Source organism: Dermacentor albipictus, chromosome 6 (genome assembly GCF_038994185.2).
Source record: "Dermacentor albipictus isolate Rhodes 1998 colony chromosome 6, USDA_Dalb.pri_finalv2, whole genome shotgun sequence".
NCBI lineage: Eukaryota > Metazoa > Arthropoda > Arachnida > Ixodida > Ixodidae > Dermacentor > Dermacentor albipictus.
The window spans coordinates 97,665,723-97,687,981 of NC_091826.1; the positions used below are offsets into that span (position 1 = coordinate 97,665,723).

General features: G+C 47.1%; 1 protein-coding gene across 4 annotated transcripts in view; it reads right to left on the minus strand.

Moving 5' to 3' along the window:
• LOC139061298 (calcium-activated chloride channel regulator 1-like) overlaps positions 1–22,259 on the minus strand; it is a 240,171-nt gene that overhangs the window by 120,997 nt on the left and 96,915 nt on the right. For all 4 annotated transcript variants that reach the window (XM_070541071.1, XM_070541069.1, XM_070541070.1 and 1 more), the window contains exons 7-8: positions 14,226–14,353; positions 10,194–10,308 (exon numbers count right to left, since the gene is read on the minus strand). In XM_070541071.1, the coding sequence (XP_070397172.1) occupies positions 10,194–10,308; positions 14,226–14,353 (243 nt within the window). The remainder of the gene's footprint in view (positions 1–10,193; positions 10,309–14,225; positions 14,354–22,259) is intronic.

The window sequence follows — 22,259 nt, forward strand, 5'->3', positions numbered from 1 at the left end:
CCCCCGCATGATGGCCCTTAGGGGTAATGTAAATAAATTATTAAATGTATAGCAGATGTGAATTCTGTAACGTTTGCAACTTCACTCTGAGTTTATAATTATGACAAGCAAATGAAGCTTGGCGTAATGATAGATACGTCTTTGCAAACAATTGCGGTAAGATCTTTCTTTGAAAATACGTAAATTTGATTGAGAGCTAAAGGCCATGCGCGAGAAACAGGAGACAAAAAAGTTTTTGGGTTAACGTGACGCATAGGCGGACGTACATCGACTACCGCCAGAGTGTAGCTATACACAGCTTCGCTGTAAGGTTTCCCTCAGCTGTGGCTATATGCACGCTAGATCTGTCCAATTGGCTTTGGCCTTATGGTATGCTGGGACTTCATAATGTCACCTCAAGCAGCCACGACGGCCACCTTCCGGCGGGACAAGCTGCCGAACAGGTGGACGGCGAGGTCAGTACGCGCCAGACGATTTGTCTCTGCGTCAATGGCTGCCGAAAGTTGATCTACTGAGGCTCCGTGACGCGGTCTAAAAGGCCGGGACCATTTATGGCTCCGCAGATTTTTTCCATCACATTCATGTAGGCGCCTTGCGGTTGCTAGTGTAGTGCCACTATACATCTTTGCTCCAGAAAATGATTCACCGACACTGCCACATAGACCGGGCTTCAGTTTAGCCTATTCCGTCTACTCTACTGCTCGAGTGCGCCATCTATATTTCTCTCCAAACGCTGCCGGAAAACCGTCTGGTCATATCCACTCGCTGAATATTTCCTCCTTCACGTCTACGAAAATGAAGTTACGTTCGTCACTGATACATTTGTCACGGGAATGAGGGGAGCGGAGCTTCGAAGCCAACAGCGCAACGCCACAGCCTCCTCGTTCACCAGCGTTTCTGTTTAGAGTCCTGCCTCGGCGGATGTTGGCCGTGGTGAGCGCTCGATCCGACCTAATGAAGTATTCAGCCACCGACAAAGTGGCAAGCAACAAAACCGTGGGCAAAAGGGCGCATGCTTAAAGCGCTCACCGTCTCGTGTTTACCTTTTGGATTCGTTTTGTGGTTTTCCTCTGCGTTTCTTCTGTTTTTTATTATTTGAAGTCCCTCAAATGGTTATATGCGCCAATTGTTATCGTTATCCTCATAACGCAATATGCTGTGACCACCTTAACGCTGCTCCGAAACATGACGCCATGGTAGCATATCCCGTACACGGGCATTAAAATCATTCGTAAGGCGCGCACAACCAGCCTTCCGCCAGAGTACGACAGCGGCATATCCTCTTTGAGCGCCATGGAAGACCAGCGCGCCATATAAACCATATAAACCAGGGCTCCCAACGCTCCGGTGGAGCTAACGCGAAGACAAGACCGAACGACTGCCAGCGGGACGCAGATTTCCTGTGACACCAACCCTGTCATCCTCAGCGTATATAACAATGCACAAGCTCGCGTTCATGAGACCTCACGGGTGGCGCAAGAAGCGCCGTCTGCCTTGCACTCGGAGTATCACGTTTCATTTGCTCAGCACTGTTAACAAATATCTTGTTGCTATTGCGTTCCACCGATACTATTTGTTGTGTGAAACATTTTGATGGGGATAGGCAGCGTGAAGTTTCCTGTGCGAACCGCAGCCCCAGCTCCTCAGCAGAGGAAATCAAGAGAAGCGCCATCAGCCGAAAAAGAAAACTTTCTGAATAAGAATTCAAACAGGCCGCCAAGAAGGTTTATGCTTTTAAGTCCCACCTACTTGATATCTTCCTTTTCCGCGTCTTGCCCGTTGATGACAAGACGCCAGTTCATCAGTGTCGCCGGTAGCGGAGGTTATGGCTGCGAGCAGGCATCCTCGACGAATCGCTTACGTGCTATTTCTCGTCTTGGCATCGGACGCGTCGGAGGGCGCTTGTTGCGCTGTGCAAGCTGACGCGCCCTGTGCGCGTCTTGTACCTAGTCGTGCGAAATCTCGCAAAAGTTATTGTAATCCGGAAAGCCACTATATATATTAGAGCCGGCAATTAAAGGGGCTGACAACGGCGAGCATGCGCAGGCCAGGCCGGAAACTGCCAGGGCTGATAGCTTGTTTACGTTTATGTCGCAGCCATCTGTCCCGGCGTTTGAATTTGCAAATATTAAGCAGCTTCGGGTTGATATGGAATCCCAACCCACGTAACTTCTTATCAGGAGAGGAATGGCAGCGGTCTGGCTGCCACCATGCTGCGACAACTCCAAAATTCGAAGAGGTCCAGTGTGAGCCTCCTACATTTGAACCAAACAGCTCATTCATTAGGTTCGCATAATGTAACGTCACGCATATTCCGCAACATTGTGAGAACGCGATACCGAACACCGCCGCTGTAGAGGCATGACTATGCACCGTTCTTCGGCCTGCGGGGCTCGTAGCCTTGACATTGAAATCAGCACAAAATGAAGTCGTGTGTACGATGCCAGGTGGTTGTTGTCATTTACCATGTACCCACAGAGCTGTATTCGAACAAGTTCCCATAAAAAAGTGCCAATAAGGCTTCTCTGGCAATCACAAAGGTGTGCCATCAATCATGTGGACGCAGGTGAATAAATCACAGCTGGCAAAATATTTGCAGAGACCTCCACTACGATGCCTAACTAAATGACGAAATGTTAAATTTTACTAATAATTTATGCTTGCCCATGCAGCTGACCAGACTACAAAGAATAATTCAGACCTACCTAGAAACGTGCTCAATTCTCTGTGAATACCGTGACACAATAAGCATGGGCGCTACCTTCTACTGGTGTATATAAACAGCAGTTCGTTCTTCATCAGCATTAGTTACAATACCGTGGAATTATTTTCGAGCTTTTCTAAATTCATAACAACTGCCTCAATAATAGTAAAGCCTTGTTCTTCGTAATCTCAGTCTAAACACAAAGCCTGCAGGCTACATCCGCTTCCGGCACAGCAAGAGTCCTGTGACCACGCTTATCATGTACCACTAAAAAGAACTAAAATGGGAACAGAAAAAGTCAGTGATAATTTACGTAATGAACGTGAGTGGCATGCAGGCATATGGGTGCCATAGCGCACACTAAGCGGTTGGCCCTCGATGCGCCCAGACACGAAGACTGACCGCATCGCTGATCGCTTTCAAGATAGTGGTATCCCGGCCACGCCATACGCAGCAGCTGTCGGAGCAGAACGCCCAAACCTGCCCCTTTCCTGGGGGCCGCTTCCTCCCAGCTTTCCTCCCTTGCACGCGCGAGACCCTCGCAGGCTTTCACTGACCCATACAGCTCATAGCACCCGTAGAAACTGGGAGAGGAGGTTAACCCGGCGCGCCTCCGCCCACCCTCCTCCCCCGCGAGGCTTCTGCTCTTTTTCCTACCCGCTTTGCTTCTCTCCACCTACAGATACCTTCCTCCTCCGGCGCTAGCTACCTTCGCGGCTTCAAACATCCCGTGGCCTTTTTCACTGACGTGCTATATAGGCTTGCGCGTAAAAATTTAAGCTCTCTTACGTAGCAATAAGTAAATACGAGGTATTCTGTCTCTTCGTGTCTTATCGTGAAACCAGCCGCCAACCCTTCACTTTTACACCCAAGACAAATGACGCATTCTACGCTACCAAGCACTCATCTAATGTAGATTGGTTGCGTCTCTTAAAGATTGCTGGCATTTGAGTAATGCTGACAACAGCTGTTCTCGGAGGAATATTAGACGAGTAAGCGAAATGTGTAGTCGAGACAGGTGTATTCGGGCGTCTTTGTTTCAGGGGCACATCTAAGGGCCCCGTGTTGCAAAAGATACGATGTCGGCATCGGACGTCGCTTGGCGAAACATTATTCCGAACAACATCCACGCAGGCTCTCCGCGTGTCGCGAAGGGTTACTGAACTAATCGGAATGCTCAAAGTAACATGGGTCAGAAAATCGTAAAGTACTATCTAAATACAACATAAAGACAGGATATTGCCGGATTCTATTTTGAATATACAAGAAAATGTAATTTTGTTACGCGGAAACTCAAACACAAGCCCCTTTTCCAGTGTTTCTACAATTCATAGGGCGCTGATTGCGTCAGCGCGCGCAAATCGCGGAAGCCACGGAACGGCGCACCCACTTCCTTGCAACAACTTCAGATGACGCTCGCCACCGCCGCATCGCTACCCAAGCAGGAGGTCGCGATTTTAATTCAAAGTTCGCCTTCTTTCAAAGCTTTTGGCACCAGCGTATTGCTGCAAACGTGACGGCTACATAAGCTGCAGTTGACGGGAAGCGTCGAAACTAGTCGGGGATTTTGGAATTCTATCACGTTCCACACATAAAGAGGCCCTGAATCACTTGGTATCAAAGTGCAGAAGGAAAGGCGTCACAGTCCTGCTGTTCGCGGATTCGCAGACGCGCAAGCTGCCTAGCTGCCTCTGCTCGGAGTGTTATCTCTTCAGCACCCATCTCCTTTTCGTCAAATAATTCATGAGGGAGCATTGCGTCTAAAGTTGTTGTAACCTCACGGCCATATACGAGACTGAAGGGCGTCTTGCGAGTGGTCTCTTCACAAGCCGTATTGTACGCGAAGGTGACATAACGTAAAAGCTCGTCCCAGTTCCTATGCTCTAAATCTACGTACATGCTTATCATATCAGCCAATGTCCTATTGAGTCGTTCTGTCAGTCCATTTCTTTGAGGGTGATACGCTGTTGTCTTCCGGTGGGCGGTACTACTTAGACGTAGAACGATATCGAAAAAGTGGGCCATGAACGCAGTATCTCTGTCCGTGACGACTACTGTGGGAGCGCCATGCCTTAGAAGGATGGATTCCAGAAGAAATCGTGCCGCTTCATCTGCTGTTGCCCGTTGCAGAGCACTTGTCTCGGCACATCTAGTGAGATAATTCGTGGCGACGATTATCCACCTATTACCAGTAGTAGACGTTGGAAGGGGCCCAGAAAGTCCATGCCTACTTGTGCTAACGGTGTGGCCGGTACGTCAACAGGGTGCAGTAAGCCGGCTGGTTTGACGGATGACGGTTTACGACGTTGGCAATCCAGACATGTCTGAACGTTACGTTTAACGACCGCGGTAAGCCTCGGCCAGTAGTAATTCTGCCAAATCTGTGCCAATGTGCAAGTGCAGCCTAAGTGCCCAGCAGTCGGCTCGTTGTGGCAGGCGTGTAAGATTTCACGTCGAAGCGGTGATGGAACAAGAAGGAAGGAGTTGCTGCCGCTAGGCGAGAAGTTCTTATAAAGAACGTTGCGACGCAAGCAGTATGATGCCACCCCTCTTGCAAAGGGCCTCGGCACGCTGTTGGTTCGTCCTTCGAGGTAATAAATAAGCGGCAGCAATTCAATGTCATCCCGTTGCTGGCGTGAAAGATCGGCAGTATCCACGAGTCCCAGAAAAGCCGTGTCGTCATCATCTTGTGCTGCCGGCTCAACAGGAGACCGAGAAAGGCAGTCGGCTTCTGCGTGCCGCTTTCCCGACTTGTATGGAACAACAAAGTCGAACTCTTGCAGTCGGAGACTCCAGCGTGCGAGCCGGCCGGAAGGATCTTCCAAATTATTGAGCCAGCAGAGGGAATGGTGATCACTATCACCTTCGAAGGTGAAAGACCGACCATACAAATACGGACGAAATTTCAGCACTGCCCATACCATTCCGAGGCATTCTTTTTAAGTGATGGAGTAGTTAGCTTCGGCTCGAGATAGTGTCCTACTGGCGTAATCAATCACGTTTTCGCTGTTGCCCTGCCATTGTACTAGCACCGCCCCTAGACCGACAATACTAGCGTCTGTGTGCAATATCGTCGGGGCTTCCTCATCGAAGTGTGCTAATATGGGAGGCGATTGCATGCGTTTCCGCAGCTCGTGGAATGTCCGCTGCTGGTCTTCACCCCAAGTAAAAGGCACATCTTCTCGGGTGAGCTGTGTTAACGGCCATGCGATACGCGAGAAATTCGCAATAAATGGCCGGTAATATGCACAGAGTCCCAGAAAATGTCGCACGGCATTTTTGTCTGATGGAATCGGAAAGTTAGCGACAGCGGCAGTATTATCCGGATAAGGTCGGACTCCTCGGCTACTGACGACGTGACCCAGGAACTGGAGCTCATGAAAACCAAAATGGCACTTCTCAGGCTTCAAAGTGAGACTGGCAGAGCGTATCGCTTCAAAAACAGTTTTCAGCCTTCGTAAGTGTTCGTCGAACGTTGCGGAAAAGACAATCACGTCATCCAAGTACACCAGGAATGTTTGCCATTTAGGTCCGGAGAGCACAGTGTCCATTAGACGCTGAAATGTTGCTGGCACCGAACACAAACCGAAAGGAAGTACCTGAAATTCATAAAGTCCGTCAGACGTCACAAAGGCTGTTTTCTCACGGTCTCTCTCATCCACTTCGATCTGCCAATAACCACTTTCCAAGTCCATTGAGGAAAAGTAGCGCGCGTTTCGCAACCTATCCAAGGAATCATCAATACGTGGCAGTGGATAAACGTCCTTTTTTGTGACCTGTTTGAGCTTCCGATAGTCGACGCAGAAGCGCAGGCTACCGTGCTTCTTCTTCACTAAAACTACAGGTGATGCCTAAGGACTATTAGATGGTCGAATAACGCCATCTTGCATCATCGTCTTCACTAGTTTTTGTATTGTTTCGCGTTCCTTTGGGGCAACACGATAAGGGTTTTGTCGGATGGGTCTTGCGTCGACATCAGTAATGATGCGGTGTTTGGTAAGTGGCGTTTGACCAACTCTTGACGGAGAGAACAGCCCTGGTACTGGTTTATGAGCTCAAGAAGACGGTTCCGCTCAACGGCCGTTAACGTCGGATTAACGGCGACAATAGGCGCAGCTGTGTGGATTGTAGAGGTCAACACCTGCGCTAAGTGGCAGTCTTGTATTTCTGTTACTTCGTCGAAATAGGCGACAGCAGTGCCTCTAACGATGTGTTGGTGCTCTTTACTAAAATCCGTCAGCAAGAGTTCGGCGCTTCCGTCGATTACATTGATAAGTGCTCTGGCAATGGAGACACCGCAATTCAGTGCTAGCGCACTGATTTGTTCAGCTACTCCAGTCCCATTTTGCAGACTGTCACAGCGCACCTGTACGAGAGAGCAACTCCGCGGCAAAAGTATGACGTCGTCCACGGCAATACGTAAGCGAGGTTGTTGTGGCTTCTCGTGGGTGACATTATCCGAACTCGCGGCAAATGTAACGCTTCTGTGATGGATGTTAATCACGGTACAGTACTCCCGTAGGAAATCCATGCCCAATATAGGTACTTTACAACACTCAGTAAGGATGACGAGGGTGACGACGAAGGTTGAACCGGCGAGTAAAAGTCGGATTTCCCGACAGGTGTCATCAACTGACCTCCGGCGGTTCTTGTGTTGGGCCCGTGCCATGGCGTCTTCACCTTCCTTAGTTTGACAGCGACCTGTAAGCTTAGGATTGAAAAATGAGAGCCAGTGTCAACCAGAGCGGCTATTTCGTGGCCGTCAATGCATACGATGAGCTCGGCGCTGACGATGTCAGTTACGTCTTTCGTACTTCTATCCGTCGTATTCGTCGTTGTGCTGGGCATCTTTTTCGTCAATGTAGTTTTCACGTCGTCGTTCGTCGATAACGGGGATATGCAGCAGTTGGAGTATTGGCAACCTTACCCCCGGAGGTCGCTGCGGCTAGTTTCCCCGTCGAGGGCTAAGCGATCTGCCCCTAGTGACGTCGGCAAAACTGCGACGAGTCGGCGAATTGTAGTGCGCCGGAGATGGAGAAGGAGAACATGGTCGGAGAGTCGTCGCATTTTGTGGCTGACTGTTCACAGGACCGTCGTTGTAAGCGCATCGACCGTCGTACGGAGAATAAGCATAGTTAGCAGAAAAGCTTGGATGTTGAGCGGCACGATAGTTGTTCCATTCGTGGCAAACTCTATAGACGTGTCCAGCTTAACTACAATGGTAGCACACTGGTCGACGGTCGACGGTGCGCCACAAATCGGTTTTCCGACGCTGATAGTTTGGCGGCAACTCTCCACGGAGCCAAGGAGTGGTGTGCGCATGTCGAAAATATGGCGTTGTTTGTGCTGGTATGATCGGCGGTGTCGGTTAGCGGGTAGTTATGGGTGTCAACGGCGTTGAAGTTGCATTGAGTGGACGGCGAACAGCGTCCGCATAAGTGAGGCGCCGCGGAACGTTCCCACAGTCTGGCGCTGAAAAAGCTTGCCGGACTTCCTCCTGGACTACATCAGCAACAAAAGATAACGCTGGCATTGGTTGCGTAGGCGCAACTACAAAGCCGAGCTCTCGAAGCTCTTCTAGCACCACCTATCGCACAACTTCATACAGAGACATGTCGTTACTCGCAGCCAGTACGGAAGTGGTCGCCACCGAGTTGCTTATGCCATGCTGGCGGAATTGTTGCTGCAGGGCCCGTTCAATGGCTGTAGCCTCTTTTGTGAGCTGGGCCACTGTTGTCGGTGAATTACTCACAAGGCCGGCAAACAGTTGCTCCGTCACTCCTCGCAAGACATATCGCAGCTTTTTTTCCTCTGGCTTGTCTGGGTCTGCCAAATATAGTTGTGTCATTTGTATAGTTGCGAGAGGTACTGGGATCGATACCCCGCACCTGCACCAGTGTAACGACGTCGGATCGACGAGTATGCATAGCAGCACCACCAAGAAACGCACTCTGACAGTCGTCCAAGGGAAAAACAACGTCTTCTTCGTATTCCCCGCTTCACCTAAAAATCCGCGCTACTTCAGCGTCGTCCCCACAGACGCATACCCGCTGCATTATGGTTCTGCTAAATATAGTTGTGTCAATATGTACAGTGCTCACGGAATGAAATAGGACATGGAGCATTTAGTAGAACCCATTCAGTAGTGCAAAGTACGCGCACCATGTCATGTCGCTAGGAACTTGGTCACCAAACGTGACGAGGACTCCGATGTAAGCGTACGCGCCAAAATTACGTTGATGTGACACGAACTACAGCCGGTTGAAACGAAAGTATGCGCATTACTTAGCCCTAAATTGACGCGTTTCATTCCGTGAGCACTGTACATGGTTTTTATTAGAGCCAACACGCTGTGAGTCGCGCTCTTTTTTTCATACAGACGACGCGTTCATCGGAGGGGAAATCAAGCTACCATGTGTCAGCGGTGACAACACCATCGGGAATGCCATGCCGAGCCTTTCTCGTAGCCGCTGGACATCGCCCCTTGCTGGAGCTGTGATCCCCGTTCACATGCTGGTACTTCGGCCTGACCTGAGCAGCTGACGCCGTGGACGAGCGTAGGCCTCCCCATCCCACGCCACTCTGGCGCTCCCTCCCAAGCGCACATGGGATCACCCACGTGGCGGTGGATGCCGTGGACGCCGGCCACTCAGCTCCTGCGTAGGCTATTTTCCCTCCACTCATCCTCCACTTTAAGCTTCATGCTTTCACCATACCCTCCTCCACCACTTTTCTCTCTGCACTCATACTCAACGCTACGCTCTGCGTTCGCTTTCACGTTTCGCTCTGCTCGTTCGCTCGGTTACGAGGCATAACGCCGACGGGGCACGCTGTCGCTCAACGCAAGCACGGGCGCATAGGAGCTGTGCTCTAATACCTTTCCGTCAGCTCCGATAAGGTTTGTGAACTTTCCGAAACTTTAGGCAAGGGCGCAATCTCATGTCGAAGTCCATGGACGCATTTCGTTTTCTTCACTCGGAATGGAATAATTAGCCTAGAATTGCTCCACTATGGAAGCCGGCGCTACAGAGATTGTCGTAGGCAAGATCACGTGACCACGGCTCACCGCGCTTGTTGCAGCGATCTAAAGTGGTAGGCTGGCTGCCGGAAAACTTTGGACCCACTGCTTTACGTATTCTTGGCACCGATGAGAACGGCTGATTTGTCTGCTTAGACGTTATTGTGATAGCTATAGAAAGAAGAAGTTGTCTGACAGCGCGTATAACTTCGTAGTGTATTGCACAGCGCAATAATCTATGAGTTAGGTTTGTATAGCCTCCGCTTTACATATTCTCACAAAAGAAGAATGGCCAATAAACTGCGCTGTTCAAAGTTGCATATAAGTAGAACATCGCATGACGTGAAATTACCCCTCAGTCATCGCTTACCCATGTATGTCAGTTATGAGGTTCGAACGCAATTCTTTCAACTCGCGTAATATTCCGACCGGTTAGAATTATGAAACTGCACAAGAAGCAGAGGCTCTTACCTTCATACTCCTGGAAACGTCAAGAACAAGAACAGTTCGCATGCTTTTGCCAGGTTTCTGCTGAATTTCATTAAACTCCACCACTATGGGCTTGGACAGGTCGGGCGGAGGAAGGCTGCAGGAAAGGTTGCAGGCACAGCGCACTTGTCACTTCCAAAGAAATATATGGATATTGTTAAGGAATTCCACGTGCAAACACAGGTGAAGACAGGGCGGGTATATGGAGAGCCCCACGGGCATAATTTCTCCGTTTGTAGAGAAATTTTTCTTATCTACGGAATTACGCAGCGACAAAAAATGATTCCTACACGTCCTCAGTGCAATGAATGTACGTCATTAAGAGCGCAATTCCTTTAATAAAGGACACTTTCCTATGCCTACTTTCTTAAGATTTAGGGTTTTGTGCATTTGTTTGGTTTATGTTTACATTTTCTGTGGTTTCAGCTTTCTGGAATGTGCTTAGTTTTTTGGCGAGTAAAGAGGTGTAGCGTAGTATTGTACTATTTCAAGGATAAGCATGACCTAGGCTTCGCGCCATCTCTGGATACAACAGAGAGCCTACATTCCACTCTTGAGATTGCAATTAGACTCCCGAGCATAGTGTCATAGCAAAGGGGCCCATCGAGGAGACGGTGTAATGCGTGGTCACATGGGTCACGTGGTTGGGGTCTCTGCCTCTGGCCGTCTTCACAGGTAGGCAGTTACTCGCGATGGTGCAAAACATTGTGCAGATTTTCAATCTGTTCTATTGTGGTTAATAAATTGCTTCATAACAGCGTGGGGTTTGGGATATTTCAACATATTAAAGTTATTTTCGCTCTATTATTCTTTTATTACAATTGGGGAGCGAGTGCATAGAAGATATAGTTCAATAAGCAGCTTGACAAAGGCGGCCGACATGTTCTTTGGAAGCAATATAGAGCTTAACGTTGAAAACATGCTTCGGACACGCTTCTATTAACGAATATTGCACTCATACATGTATAAGCATAAAAATCAGATACAGACCTTTAGGTTACCAATTAGTGAGAAAAAATAATAACCGTGTACGCATATTACCACAATGGGATTGCTTTTAAACATAACCTCTACAGATTGTACGATGCGTTAAATGTTCAGTCATATGAAGGAAAACTACAGGTAAGTTTCATTGCAATAAAGCAATGAAACAACACAGACTAAATTATGGCTGGGGTTCATGCTCCCTATCTCAAGAAAATACCGTTTCATTGCTTACAAGAAGTGCCAGCAATATCAATGGCATACTTATATGTATATATAAGGGTGTTCAATTTCTGTGGGAGAAGGTGTAATGGAAGCATTTATTTCACATAGTTTGTGTGGCAGAAGCGTACATTATAATGCTCAAGATTTCTCATGTTTTAAACGCTCTTATTAAATTCATGTTTCGCAAATTAAGATACAGGTTGGATGTGCATAATTTATTTCGCATAACTTTGACCGACGAACCGTGCATTCGCTTAAAGAAATGCTGGCTCTCCCGTAATCGAGAGTAGATGTAAGCATGAAGTGGCAATCGGCAAAGCAAATTGTTGGGGATGACACTTGCCACCATCTTAAAATGGGTGTAGAGCACGTTCGCAACGACACGCCCACCATAACGCGCTGCACCCATCTACACTGCCCACTGGTCCGTGTGGACGCTAGCAGAAAAGCGCCTGAGCGATGAATGGATGGATGTTATGAGCGTCCCCTTTGGAACGGGGCGGTGGGTGGCACCACCAAGCTCTTGCTATTATACTGCCTAATGTCCTACCGAGGATAAACAATAAAAAAGAAGAGAAAGAAAAAAAGAAGGAAAAGACAAAAAGAGGAATGCGCCACACAACGTGGCGCCATCTTTCGACGCGATGCAGAAACTGCACCGCGGAACTCGGAAACCGTTAGCATTCAATGGAACAGAGAATGACAATAAGCAAACAGATTGCAATGAAGTGTATGGTTCTCTCTATGTGCTTCTTGAATGTCGCTATTGGAAATGACATGTAAAACATCAGCTTTTTTAGAAGGTACATCTTAATCGATATTGTCCACAAACATTAGGAAGAACTCAGAAGCAATATTTTTTTCTACCTCATTTGTGCAGCAGCTAGGGCATGTAATGTGCTCCTGTAATAAGGAATGGTTGCTTGAATTCGCGTTTTGTTTTCACTGGTTGCTGAATGACCGCTGTTCTTGCAACTTGCCTGGATAACGGCTGTGGTTTATGGTTCAAGGTCTATTAAAGATCGCCGACAGCGGCACCTACAAAGAAGTAATGCTTATAAACTGAACATAATATAAGGTACTCTCCTTGCATAATATATTAGTTTTGTAGCGTGAGCTATACTGGCCGAGCTTGAGCGGCTTCGCGTGGCTCCTGGAGAGCCGTGCGGCGCATGCGCGAGGAGCTGTGACGTCACACGGCGCGCAGCTGATGCGCCTGAGCCGACGCCGCCATAGCCGCCTCGCCGGTCTGCGCATTCCTAAGACGTCATAGCCGCGGCCGACGCACTGGCGCCGGCGCGTGCCCAGCTGTGCGCCTCCATTGCGCAGTATACACGTCTGATGCTGCAACGGAGCCACTTGTTAGCGCCTCCCATTTTGTGTGCTTGCGCAGAGGTACCAGTGGGGTACACATATAGCGGTGCGTTTGCCAGTGTGGTATAGGCATGGAGAAGGAGAGCGAAATTGCTGCTCAGCGGCTCAGAAGCGCGGAGAAGCCTAACTCATCGGATCCCGAAGTAGATGCCTGGTAATTAGCGATTGAGCGTAGCAAGAACGACCAGAAGAAGGCTAAACGTGCTGCGGAGACACCGGAGCAAAGGGAGGAACATCTAGCAAATCGGCATCGCCAGGAGGCTGGGCGACCTGCCTCAGCTCAAGCTACGAATATCCTGGCATAGTCGAGCTAAGCCACTGCCATTTAGTACGCGTTTGGTAAACGGTGCCTTAACACTTGTGCGAAATTTTTGCGACAGCGAGAACCTTTCTTGGTGTCAAAGTGGAAATTATACAGCAACATAAAAAATTCGCGATACAGCTTTCTGTTGCCTCAGCACGGGTAACACAAGTGTATTTCCGAGCTTGAATGAAGCCCGCATATACACGCAAAATGTCTTGACCGGCCAGTCGCGCTTCAATTTTGTGTGCATTTGCGGGTTTCTTTCATGCTCAAAAAGCAAAACTTTTATGTAGGCGGTATTGTGCGACGTAAAGCTGTATCGGGAATTTCGGATGTCGCCCTACAATTTTCTATTTGACACTTCTTATCTAATTTCAATATTTGGGAAGATTAATAACTAATTCGGACTATTGATCTAATTAGGCGGAATGAAACAAAATAATTTGAGTACCTCCAAGCGAAGGCAAACAACATTACCTTGGTTTTGTCTAGCTAAAGGTGGCATTCGCATATTTTAAAACTCTGGCTAAAATTAGCTAGGGCACGCTGTATATATACAATGTGCACTATTTCGACCAGGTTAAATATTCACGGGGTGAAAGCGTTAGGCAAGTATGTAATTTTCACGTCTGTTGCGAGTGTCAACTTCCTAAATCACATCTTAAGAATCCGAACAAATAGGTCTGCTATTTACTTCAAATTGCATGTCTGAAGCTGGAAACTACGGCGGCGCCTCAACTTTGCTCCAAGTATTATACACTTGCTCGTTTTCACGAGTGAAGATGAGTCCTTTCCTAAATGTTTGAGGTTGATACCTAGGGCACCTAAAAATGCAATCAATAGCTATTTCTGCTCGCTGTGATAAACTCGCACGAGTATAAATTTGCAGTTATACTAAAGTTCAACACCACAAGGTCACAAAAACCACTGTGCTGAAGCTAGACTTGCGTGGGCGTCCAAGGTTTATTTTTGAATGAGCACAAAAAGGACCACAGGAGGAGCACCTTGTCATTTTTGTGTTGACGTAGCTTGCCCCGCTGATTAAAAAAGAATATGCCAATTCCAACGCGGCCAGTTTCCACGTTGCTGCTTCAGTGATCATTTCAGCAAAAAAGAAGGGTGCGTACCCGATGAAGTCTTTGTTCCTTCTGATGACGTCCCATGTAGACTCGCCGTTGCAGATGTCGTTGTGCATGTTAGGAGCTAAGTTGTTGTGTCTGTGACTTCCCTGCCCCCAGTTGCAAAAATGATTTACCTATAAAGGAGGGAAATCATTTTAAGAAGGAGACATCACAATCGTTTATAAAATACCGCCTCCAAAGTGATGACCATTCGCTTATTTCCGATGCTTTCTTTTCATGAACACAAATACGAGTATTTTGTTTTGTTGCCCGGCATGAACAACTGCATTGAAAGCATCATTCATGATTGTCATTCTACACAAACAGAGGAACGCCTATAAAATGTTAGTAATAAAAATATATATAAAATATTTATGTTCGTGGTTGGTGATGCTTGAAGGGCGTTTATATAACTGTGCAATTCCTATAGGTGAGGCAGCCTTTAAACAGTACATCTTCAGCCGTAGTATAAGTTCCTATATGTATAATTTGCTTTGTCGCTGACGTGTTGAGTCCAGTGGCGCAAGCGCTTTAAAGACGCCTACCACCCTTATTTGCTACTGCCACAGCCATCTGGTGCAGCCGCGACAAGTAAAAAGGCCGTTGGGAGAAGTTCAGGGGCGCTGTATTTCCCTAGCGCTACACCAAAGTGTGTGAGCTTCAGACGCCTCAAAGCAGTCACACGGTGGCATGCGCGACTCTATGACCTGTTATCACTATAAGCTTTATATGCCACATTGGCACTATTAATTGTATATATACATATATATATATATATATATATATATATATATATATATATATATATATATATATATATATATATATATGTATATATATGTATATATAAGCTTTCGGTGACGAAAGCACCCAGCCACTCAGATGCGAGCGGACTCGCCCTTTGATTCAGCGTCGTTGTACGCGGTTACAAGGAAGCCTCAGTGCTGCTCATGGTTACACAGAAAATTCTGTGCTATTGATGGTTGTAAGCAAAATTGAGTGCTATTCGTAGCTACAAGAAAACCTCACTGGTATCCATGGTTACAAGGAAAAGTCAATGTTGTTGATGGCTAAAAGCCAAACTAAGGACTGTTCAGCTTACAAGAACAACTCAGTCTTGTTCTTGGTTACAAACAAAACTTGTTGTTGAGAATGATTAGAAGCAAAACTTGTTTTTGAGGAAGATCACAAGCAAAACTTGTTGAGGATGATTACAAGCAAAACTTATTGTTGTAAATAGTTAAAAGTGAAACTCAGTACTGTTCCTTGAAAACCTATGTGTTGTTCAAAGTTACGAGCAATACTAAGTGCTATCTATATTTGCAAGTCAAACTGAATGCTGTCCATTGTTACCAGCGGAACACAGCACTGCCTATCTGTGCAAGCAAAACGAAGTGCTGTTCATGCTCGGAAGAAAAAAACCAAAGTTCCTGGTTACAAGCGAAACTCCTGCAGCGCGGGTAACTACAACAGAATCGGTAGGTGCAAGCGATGGAATATTTTATTGAAGATAGTGTGACTGCATTTATTCTGCGCGAATCACCCGGAGCATGCGCACTTCATTATAGGATGAAAGGGCTTGCCTTGACGCGACACGGCACTTCCTATCCTTAGCAGCCTAGGCTATCGGGGATGTTGTGGGCGTAGAAATCCTAGGGAGTCCTAAGCCCGGCGGTGTACTTGAGATTGCTTCCCATGAAAACTGAGACGTACCAAGTGATCCGCGAGACGATGGTTCGGTGTCTTCCACTGTTTGCAGTTGATCACTCTCTGTGATTTGGCTGTCTCCCGGCCAAGTTGCGCAGATTTGTTGCGTGACTTCACACGCTGCCGGTCCTGAGCGCACTTGGTCTACGTGACGGCGCTGCAGCCCTCTTCTGGTGCCCACCGTGACCATACGCCAAGCTCTTGCTGGCGTCACCGTGCTGGGTAACCATCTCTGGCCAGTGTTAATGTAATACCGCGACTAATCGGGCATTAGCAGTGAAAAGAATTGTAAAAGCGGTGCTGGGGTTCTGCGCACCGTGGAATTCCGTGCCACCTCTTCCTCTGGAAAATGTGCACTTAAGCAGGTTCTGGGTTGAAAACCCCTTCGGAAGTCGGCGTTACTCTGTAGCCGTACAAGAACTTCGAAATTATATTGAGCAGACTTCCATCCTTACTTTTTGATATCTTCCGTAATGGTGAGCATGGCCTGCTCCGCCAGTGCGTTTTACAGAGGATAGTATGGGGCGAAGGCAACATGACGCACATGGTTATTTGTCAAAAAATATTTCAGTAATTGAACAATTGAAGCCCATTGTTTCAAACGAATGTGTAGGGCAGACCCAAACGCATGAAAATCGCTCACAGTACTTGAACTGTATGTAGTTTTCGCTTTTGCCGTCGTAAGAGGCACTGCCTCCATCAATTTAATTTCACCTTCCACTCCCACCAACAAAGTGTGACCTTCAACCGGGCCTGCATGGTCGATATACAGGTGAGGCCAATGTTTGTAGATATTCGGCCAGCTTGAATGGACCTGTTAGGCTGGCATGGGCCAACATTGTAAACATTGCTGTCAGCTATGTACCAGTTGCTTGATGCCACGGTCCATTCTGGGATGCCAAAACATTGTACGAGCCAGATCCATCATTCCCATCGTGCCTGTATTGGTGCCCTAAAAATTTCACACAACAGATGCCCTCACGGCCTCTGGCAGGACTCCGCGATGGGCCCAGTAGATTAGTCCTTTAATAAAAGTGAATTCCTGTCTGCGGACGCAGTATGGCATCACACGCTGTCTCTGGACCTAGTTGGTTTGGCCAATCACGCAGAAACTGTCTTTACCTCTCGGAGCAGCATGTCTTCGCTGGTGTTGCCTGTCAACTGTGACGCGTAGAGAGAAAACTCTGTCAACGCTTGTGCATGTAGCACAGATTGGAAAAGACCGTCTTCACCAGTAAGCCCTTGTTCTGGCAGAGGCAAACCACACAAAGCGTCCGCATCCGCGTTCATTGGTCGTTTACGAAACTACGCTGATACGATTACGTTTACGATTTACGCTGATAAAAGGAGCGTTCAAACATGTGTGCTGGCCTCCATAATCTGTGCAATTGGTCTCTCTGGATAGAATAGATTTTCAACGGCTCATCATATTTCTCCAAACAAAATTTATTACGGAAAAAAATAGTCTCAGCACCTCAACACACAGAAAACAAGGGCGAACGCTTCCTTTTCCACTTGAAAGTCATTGCGCTCCGCTGGTATCCAGGTCCTAGAGCGAAAAGCAATCCGATAATTTTCGCCCTTGATGCTATGGGACAGCAGTGCGAGCATACAGACTTATGATGCGTCGTATTCCAGTCGAAGGGGTTTCAGCGGGTCACAGTGGACAAGATATTTCGCTTTGCCTAATGCACTATTTCCTTCCTGAAATGCGCTATCCTGGGAAGGCCTCTGCTTTCACATCCCGCCCTTTACCAGCAAGCGATATAAGGGAGATGGCCACGTAGGCAAGTTGGGCAATACCTTATCTTAATATGCAACCGAGCACAATAAATATTTCAGCTGGCTTAACGATGTTGGCTTCGGCGCAGCCAATATCGCCTCGATGTTATGTGTTGGCCCAGAAAAGACATGGGCAAAAGACAGAAAGACAGAAAAGACATGGGCCAGAAAAGACTTGGGCAAAAGTGAGTGCTGCTCCTGGTTGCAATCAAAAGACAGTGCCGTTTATGGCTGCCAGCAAAACTGAGTAATATTCGTCGTGACAAGCAAAACTCAGCGCTCTTATTGTTACAAGCAAAACCCAGAATTGTTCAGGGTTACGGGAAAATCTCAGTGCTGCTCAAGGTAACAAGCCAAACTCAGCGCTGTTCATAGTACAAGAAAAACTGAGTGCTGTTCATGATCATCACTCACTGCTGTTTAACGTTACAATTAAAAATGAGTGCTATTCGTGATTACAAGGAAAACTCCGCGCTCTTCACGGTTGCAAGCGAAACTGAGTCGTATTCGTGGCTACAACCATAACTCAGTGCTGTTCATGGTTTCAAGCTAAATTGAGTCCTGTTCATGGGTACAAGCCAAACTCAGTGCTGTTCATGGTTGCAAGCAAGACATAGTGCTGCTAATGATTACAAGCAAAACCGAGTGTTGTATATGGGTGCATGCAATATTCAATGCGCTTCATGGTTGCAGGCCAAACTCAGCGCTGCTCATGGTTTCGTGCAAAACTCAGTGCTGTTTATGATTCAAAGGAAAAGTCAATGCTTTTCGTAGTTGCAAGCAAAACTGAGTGCTGTTCGTGGTAACTAGCAAAAGTCAGTGGCTTCATGGTTACCAGGAAAACTCAGTGCCGTTCATAGTTAGAAGCAAACCTAGGTGCTTTTCAAGGTTACAAGAAACGGGGACGGCGGTTCGTGGTTACAAGAAAATCTCAGTGCTTTTAATGGCTACAAGCTAAACTCAGCGTTGCTCATGGAATAATGGAAAGCTCAGTGCTGTTCCTTGTTACAAGACAAACTCGGCGCTGTTCAATGTTACAAGAAAAGGTGAGTGTAGTTCGAGATTACTAGGAAAACTTAGTGCCCTTCATTGCTACAAGCCAAACTGAGCGCGGCTCATGGTTTCCAGCAAAACTCAGTGCTGTTTATGGTTACAAGCAAGACTCAGTGCTGTTCAAGGTTACAAGGAAAGGTGGGTGCGGTTCATGGTTAAAAGCAATACTCATTGTGTTGATGGTTACAAATCAAACTACGCGGTCTTCATGGTTACAAGCAAAACTCAATGCTGTTAATCGTTACAAGCAAACCCAGTATTCGTCATCGTTACAAGCAAAACTCAGTGCTAATCACGGCTACAATCCAAACTCACCGCTGTTCGTAATCACAAGAAAAACCGAGTGTTCTTCATGGTTAGATGCAAAACTCACGTGTTCATGGTTGCGCGGGAAACTCGGTGCGGTGACACAAATGAACCAAGATTGAAGTGCAGTACGACGCTACCAGTTTCCCGAACCCAGCACTCTCACATCTACTCGGGTGCACCCATGCCCGCTCACGCGCACCTGTGCGAGGCAGTGTGAAACACGTGGCGTCCATTTCAAATAGGCAGTTCGTGTTGGTACGATGAAAGTGTAGATGTGGTTGTGACGCAATGCTTGGGGTATCTGGCTGCTGTGTTTCTGAGCGAGGCTTAATCTCACCATCGGGAACATAAATGTTTGTAGTTGTGGAGTTTGTGCTCTTTGCCAATGCACCAAAATCAGGCTCTGTCAGTGAAATCCGTCAGAGTTCGGAAACAGCGTTTGCTCTAAAATTGTCAAACGTCGTGTGGGTTGAGTGTAAATGCCACGGTGGTTTTCTTTTCTAACCCTGTTGCCTATATCTCATTTCTTGATCTAGTCTGAACCTAAGGGCGCATCAACTGGCAAAAAAGATTTCAGCGCAATATCTGTGTACTTAAGATCTCTAGAGCACTTTAAACACTATGTAGCTTTGACACACATCCTTCATATTTGAAGGCGGTTCCGAAGTAGTGCTATGCAAGGGCTCGTGATTTCTCCAAATGTATAAATGCACACTGGATGTGCTTGCACTTTTCCCGCTATCTTCTCGCTGCATGTGTGCCTGTGCATCCTTTTTAGTCTTTTACTCTCGTAAGCCATGCGTCAAGTTACCCTTTCTTTCTACCATCCAAGAAGCAATAACTCTCCGTAGTGGGTAAGGTGTGCTTACTGCAAGACAGTTATGTTAATTTGCCAAGTATGTCTTCGTTTTTTCATTTTGTTTGCCGAATATATCGGTGCTTTGTGTTATAAAGCGGTGTGATTTATTTATGCGTAAGCCACAGTGTTATGCGGAGAATACATCGCGTTTTCTTTTTTTTAGAGTACAAGAAACCAAGTTTTGCCGCATTCGGAAAGACATCGAACCTTGTATTAAGCGTTCAGTGTCCATTGCCTGAGATGTTAGTCCGTAGCGCAAGCCGCGTAGGAAGCGCAGCGGCAGCACCAGGGTAGCAGCAATGAATGCCAGCAGCCTGGTCCAAGTGATATATACTCCGTTTTATACACAGCAGGCAATGCTGCTGAAGTTCCGGGGAATGTTCAGTGAGAAAATTTATCACTCCGCGCGTTGCGTTTATGCTTCGTTAGGCGGTCCGTCCATTATTCGCTGCACGCCAACAGCATTCACCTTGGCTACTTGCGACGTGTTTCACAAGAAAAAGCCGAAAAAACAAACAAAATAAAAAAGGTCTCACAAGCACATTAGCAGCCGCATGTCATAATGTTGTAGTTTCTAAGGACTAAAACTTTTTTCATTTAATAATGAAGCTATATAAGCAACTGTTGCGTGCAATTGCGGTCAAAAAACACCGAACTATATCCAAGTGCCAACGAAGCCACTGCAAGAAGTCTGTCTAGTCTCCACTTCGTTGACTTCCATGTATAGGACGCAGTACAGGTGCCTCCCTTATTACTACCACTATAGTTGGTTATGATAGTTTAGTTATGATTTTAAAAATTTGAAAGACACAGAAATAGCTAAGTGGTGCGAACGCTTTCGTTACCTTGCGGCGTCTGATATACCCGTTACAAAAGCATCACTTGGTTGCCATCATCACAAGCTTCATGGTGTCGCAGAGATCGCTGCACTTTCGGTCTCTGGTCGCCAATCAGCCTTTTATCTAGAAATTCTCAGTAGCAATAGAAAAACATCAAAACATAAGCAGACACGACATCTGTAGATGCCCATGAAAGGCCAATCATGCCTCGTTGCGCAGAAAATGGTGAAAGTGTCCAAACATTTGAATATCGCTATTTTTCGTACGCTTTTCAAATACCTCCTGCACCATGCACCGCAATTGTACTGCTTAAGTGATGCCACACTTATTGGAGGCCATTATATGCACGAACAGTCATGATAAATATGTTTTTAATTACCACTTACAGTGAGTACTTCACACATATTGCAAATTACGGTTTGTAGTGTACTTCGTGGTTCATAGATACTAGGGCGGGGGTGAGGAATTCTGAGGATGGCGCCAATTTCGGGTTGTGCGCTTGAAAACTGGACGATGTGAGGCATTGGTGTTCCAATAATTTCAGAACGTCAATGCACAAATCGGTATTTTGGTAAAAAACGTAGGTAGAACAAGCCTGCAGTTTAGCCACAAGCTTGAGGAACACTAGCTTCAATACTTATGTCGGTAGCTCAATTAATAGAGCATCGCACGCCTAATGCGAAATACGTCGGATTGTTCCCCATCTGGTGCAAGTTCCTTATTCATTAATTTTCAATTTCGTTAATTTATCATTTCTTTAATTCATTAAGTTAGTACAAGTAATTTCCCCTGTCTTTTTCTTGATGCCTATGTTTGTTGGCTGCTTAGGATATTGCCGCAAGGTGTCACGAGCCAGCGCTGAAAAAAGAAGTTGGGACTGGAACGTGCGCTAAGCAAGAGACGGGCGCTGGAGTATAAGAAGTAGAAGCTGAGGACACCGGCTTGAATTTATTGCCCGCCATCTTGTACAACGGTCTGCCTCGCTGACGCCAGGCACATCTTACATTGTCTTTTCGTGACATAACTGGTAGAGATGCGCGGTACGGTTCATCCGATGCCACAAACCCCTCCTGGTAGCAGGAGTACCAGCCCAATTGGCCTCGAGCTCCACCACTGGAAAAGCTAGCGCCACTGTCGGCGTGACGTGCTAGGAGGGATCATGTGGAAATAGCGGCCGCGTCGGCTGCTTCGGGCGCGCCGAAGCGAGCTGAAAACGAGTTTAAATTCCCTTGTACGCTGCGGTCCTCATTTAGTGGCGAAATTTTCCCGCTTCGAGTGTCTCCTTTAAAACGCTTGAAAGCACTACAATAGGTAGTGGCTGCCCTTGAAGGCGCGCAACATGGTAGGCTACTTCTCGGTGCCGCAGGGCCGGACGCAAGTAACTGAGGCCGGTGTCAGCCTTATTGCTGACACCTTATTGCTGCGTCAAGCTTGGGTTACGAAACATAAAACCGGCAAACAGTCGTCGGCTATAACTCGAGTATGCAGCAA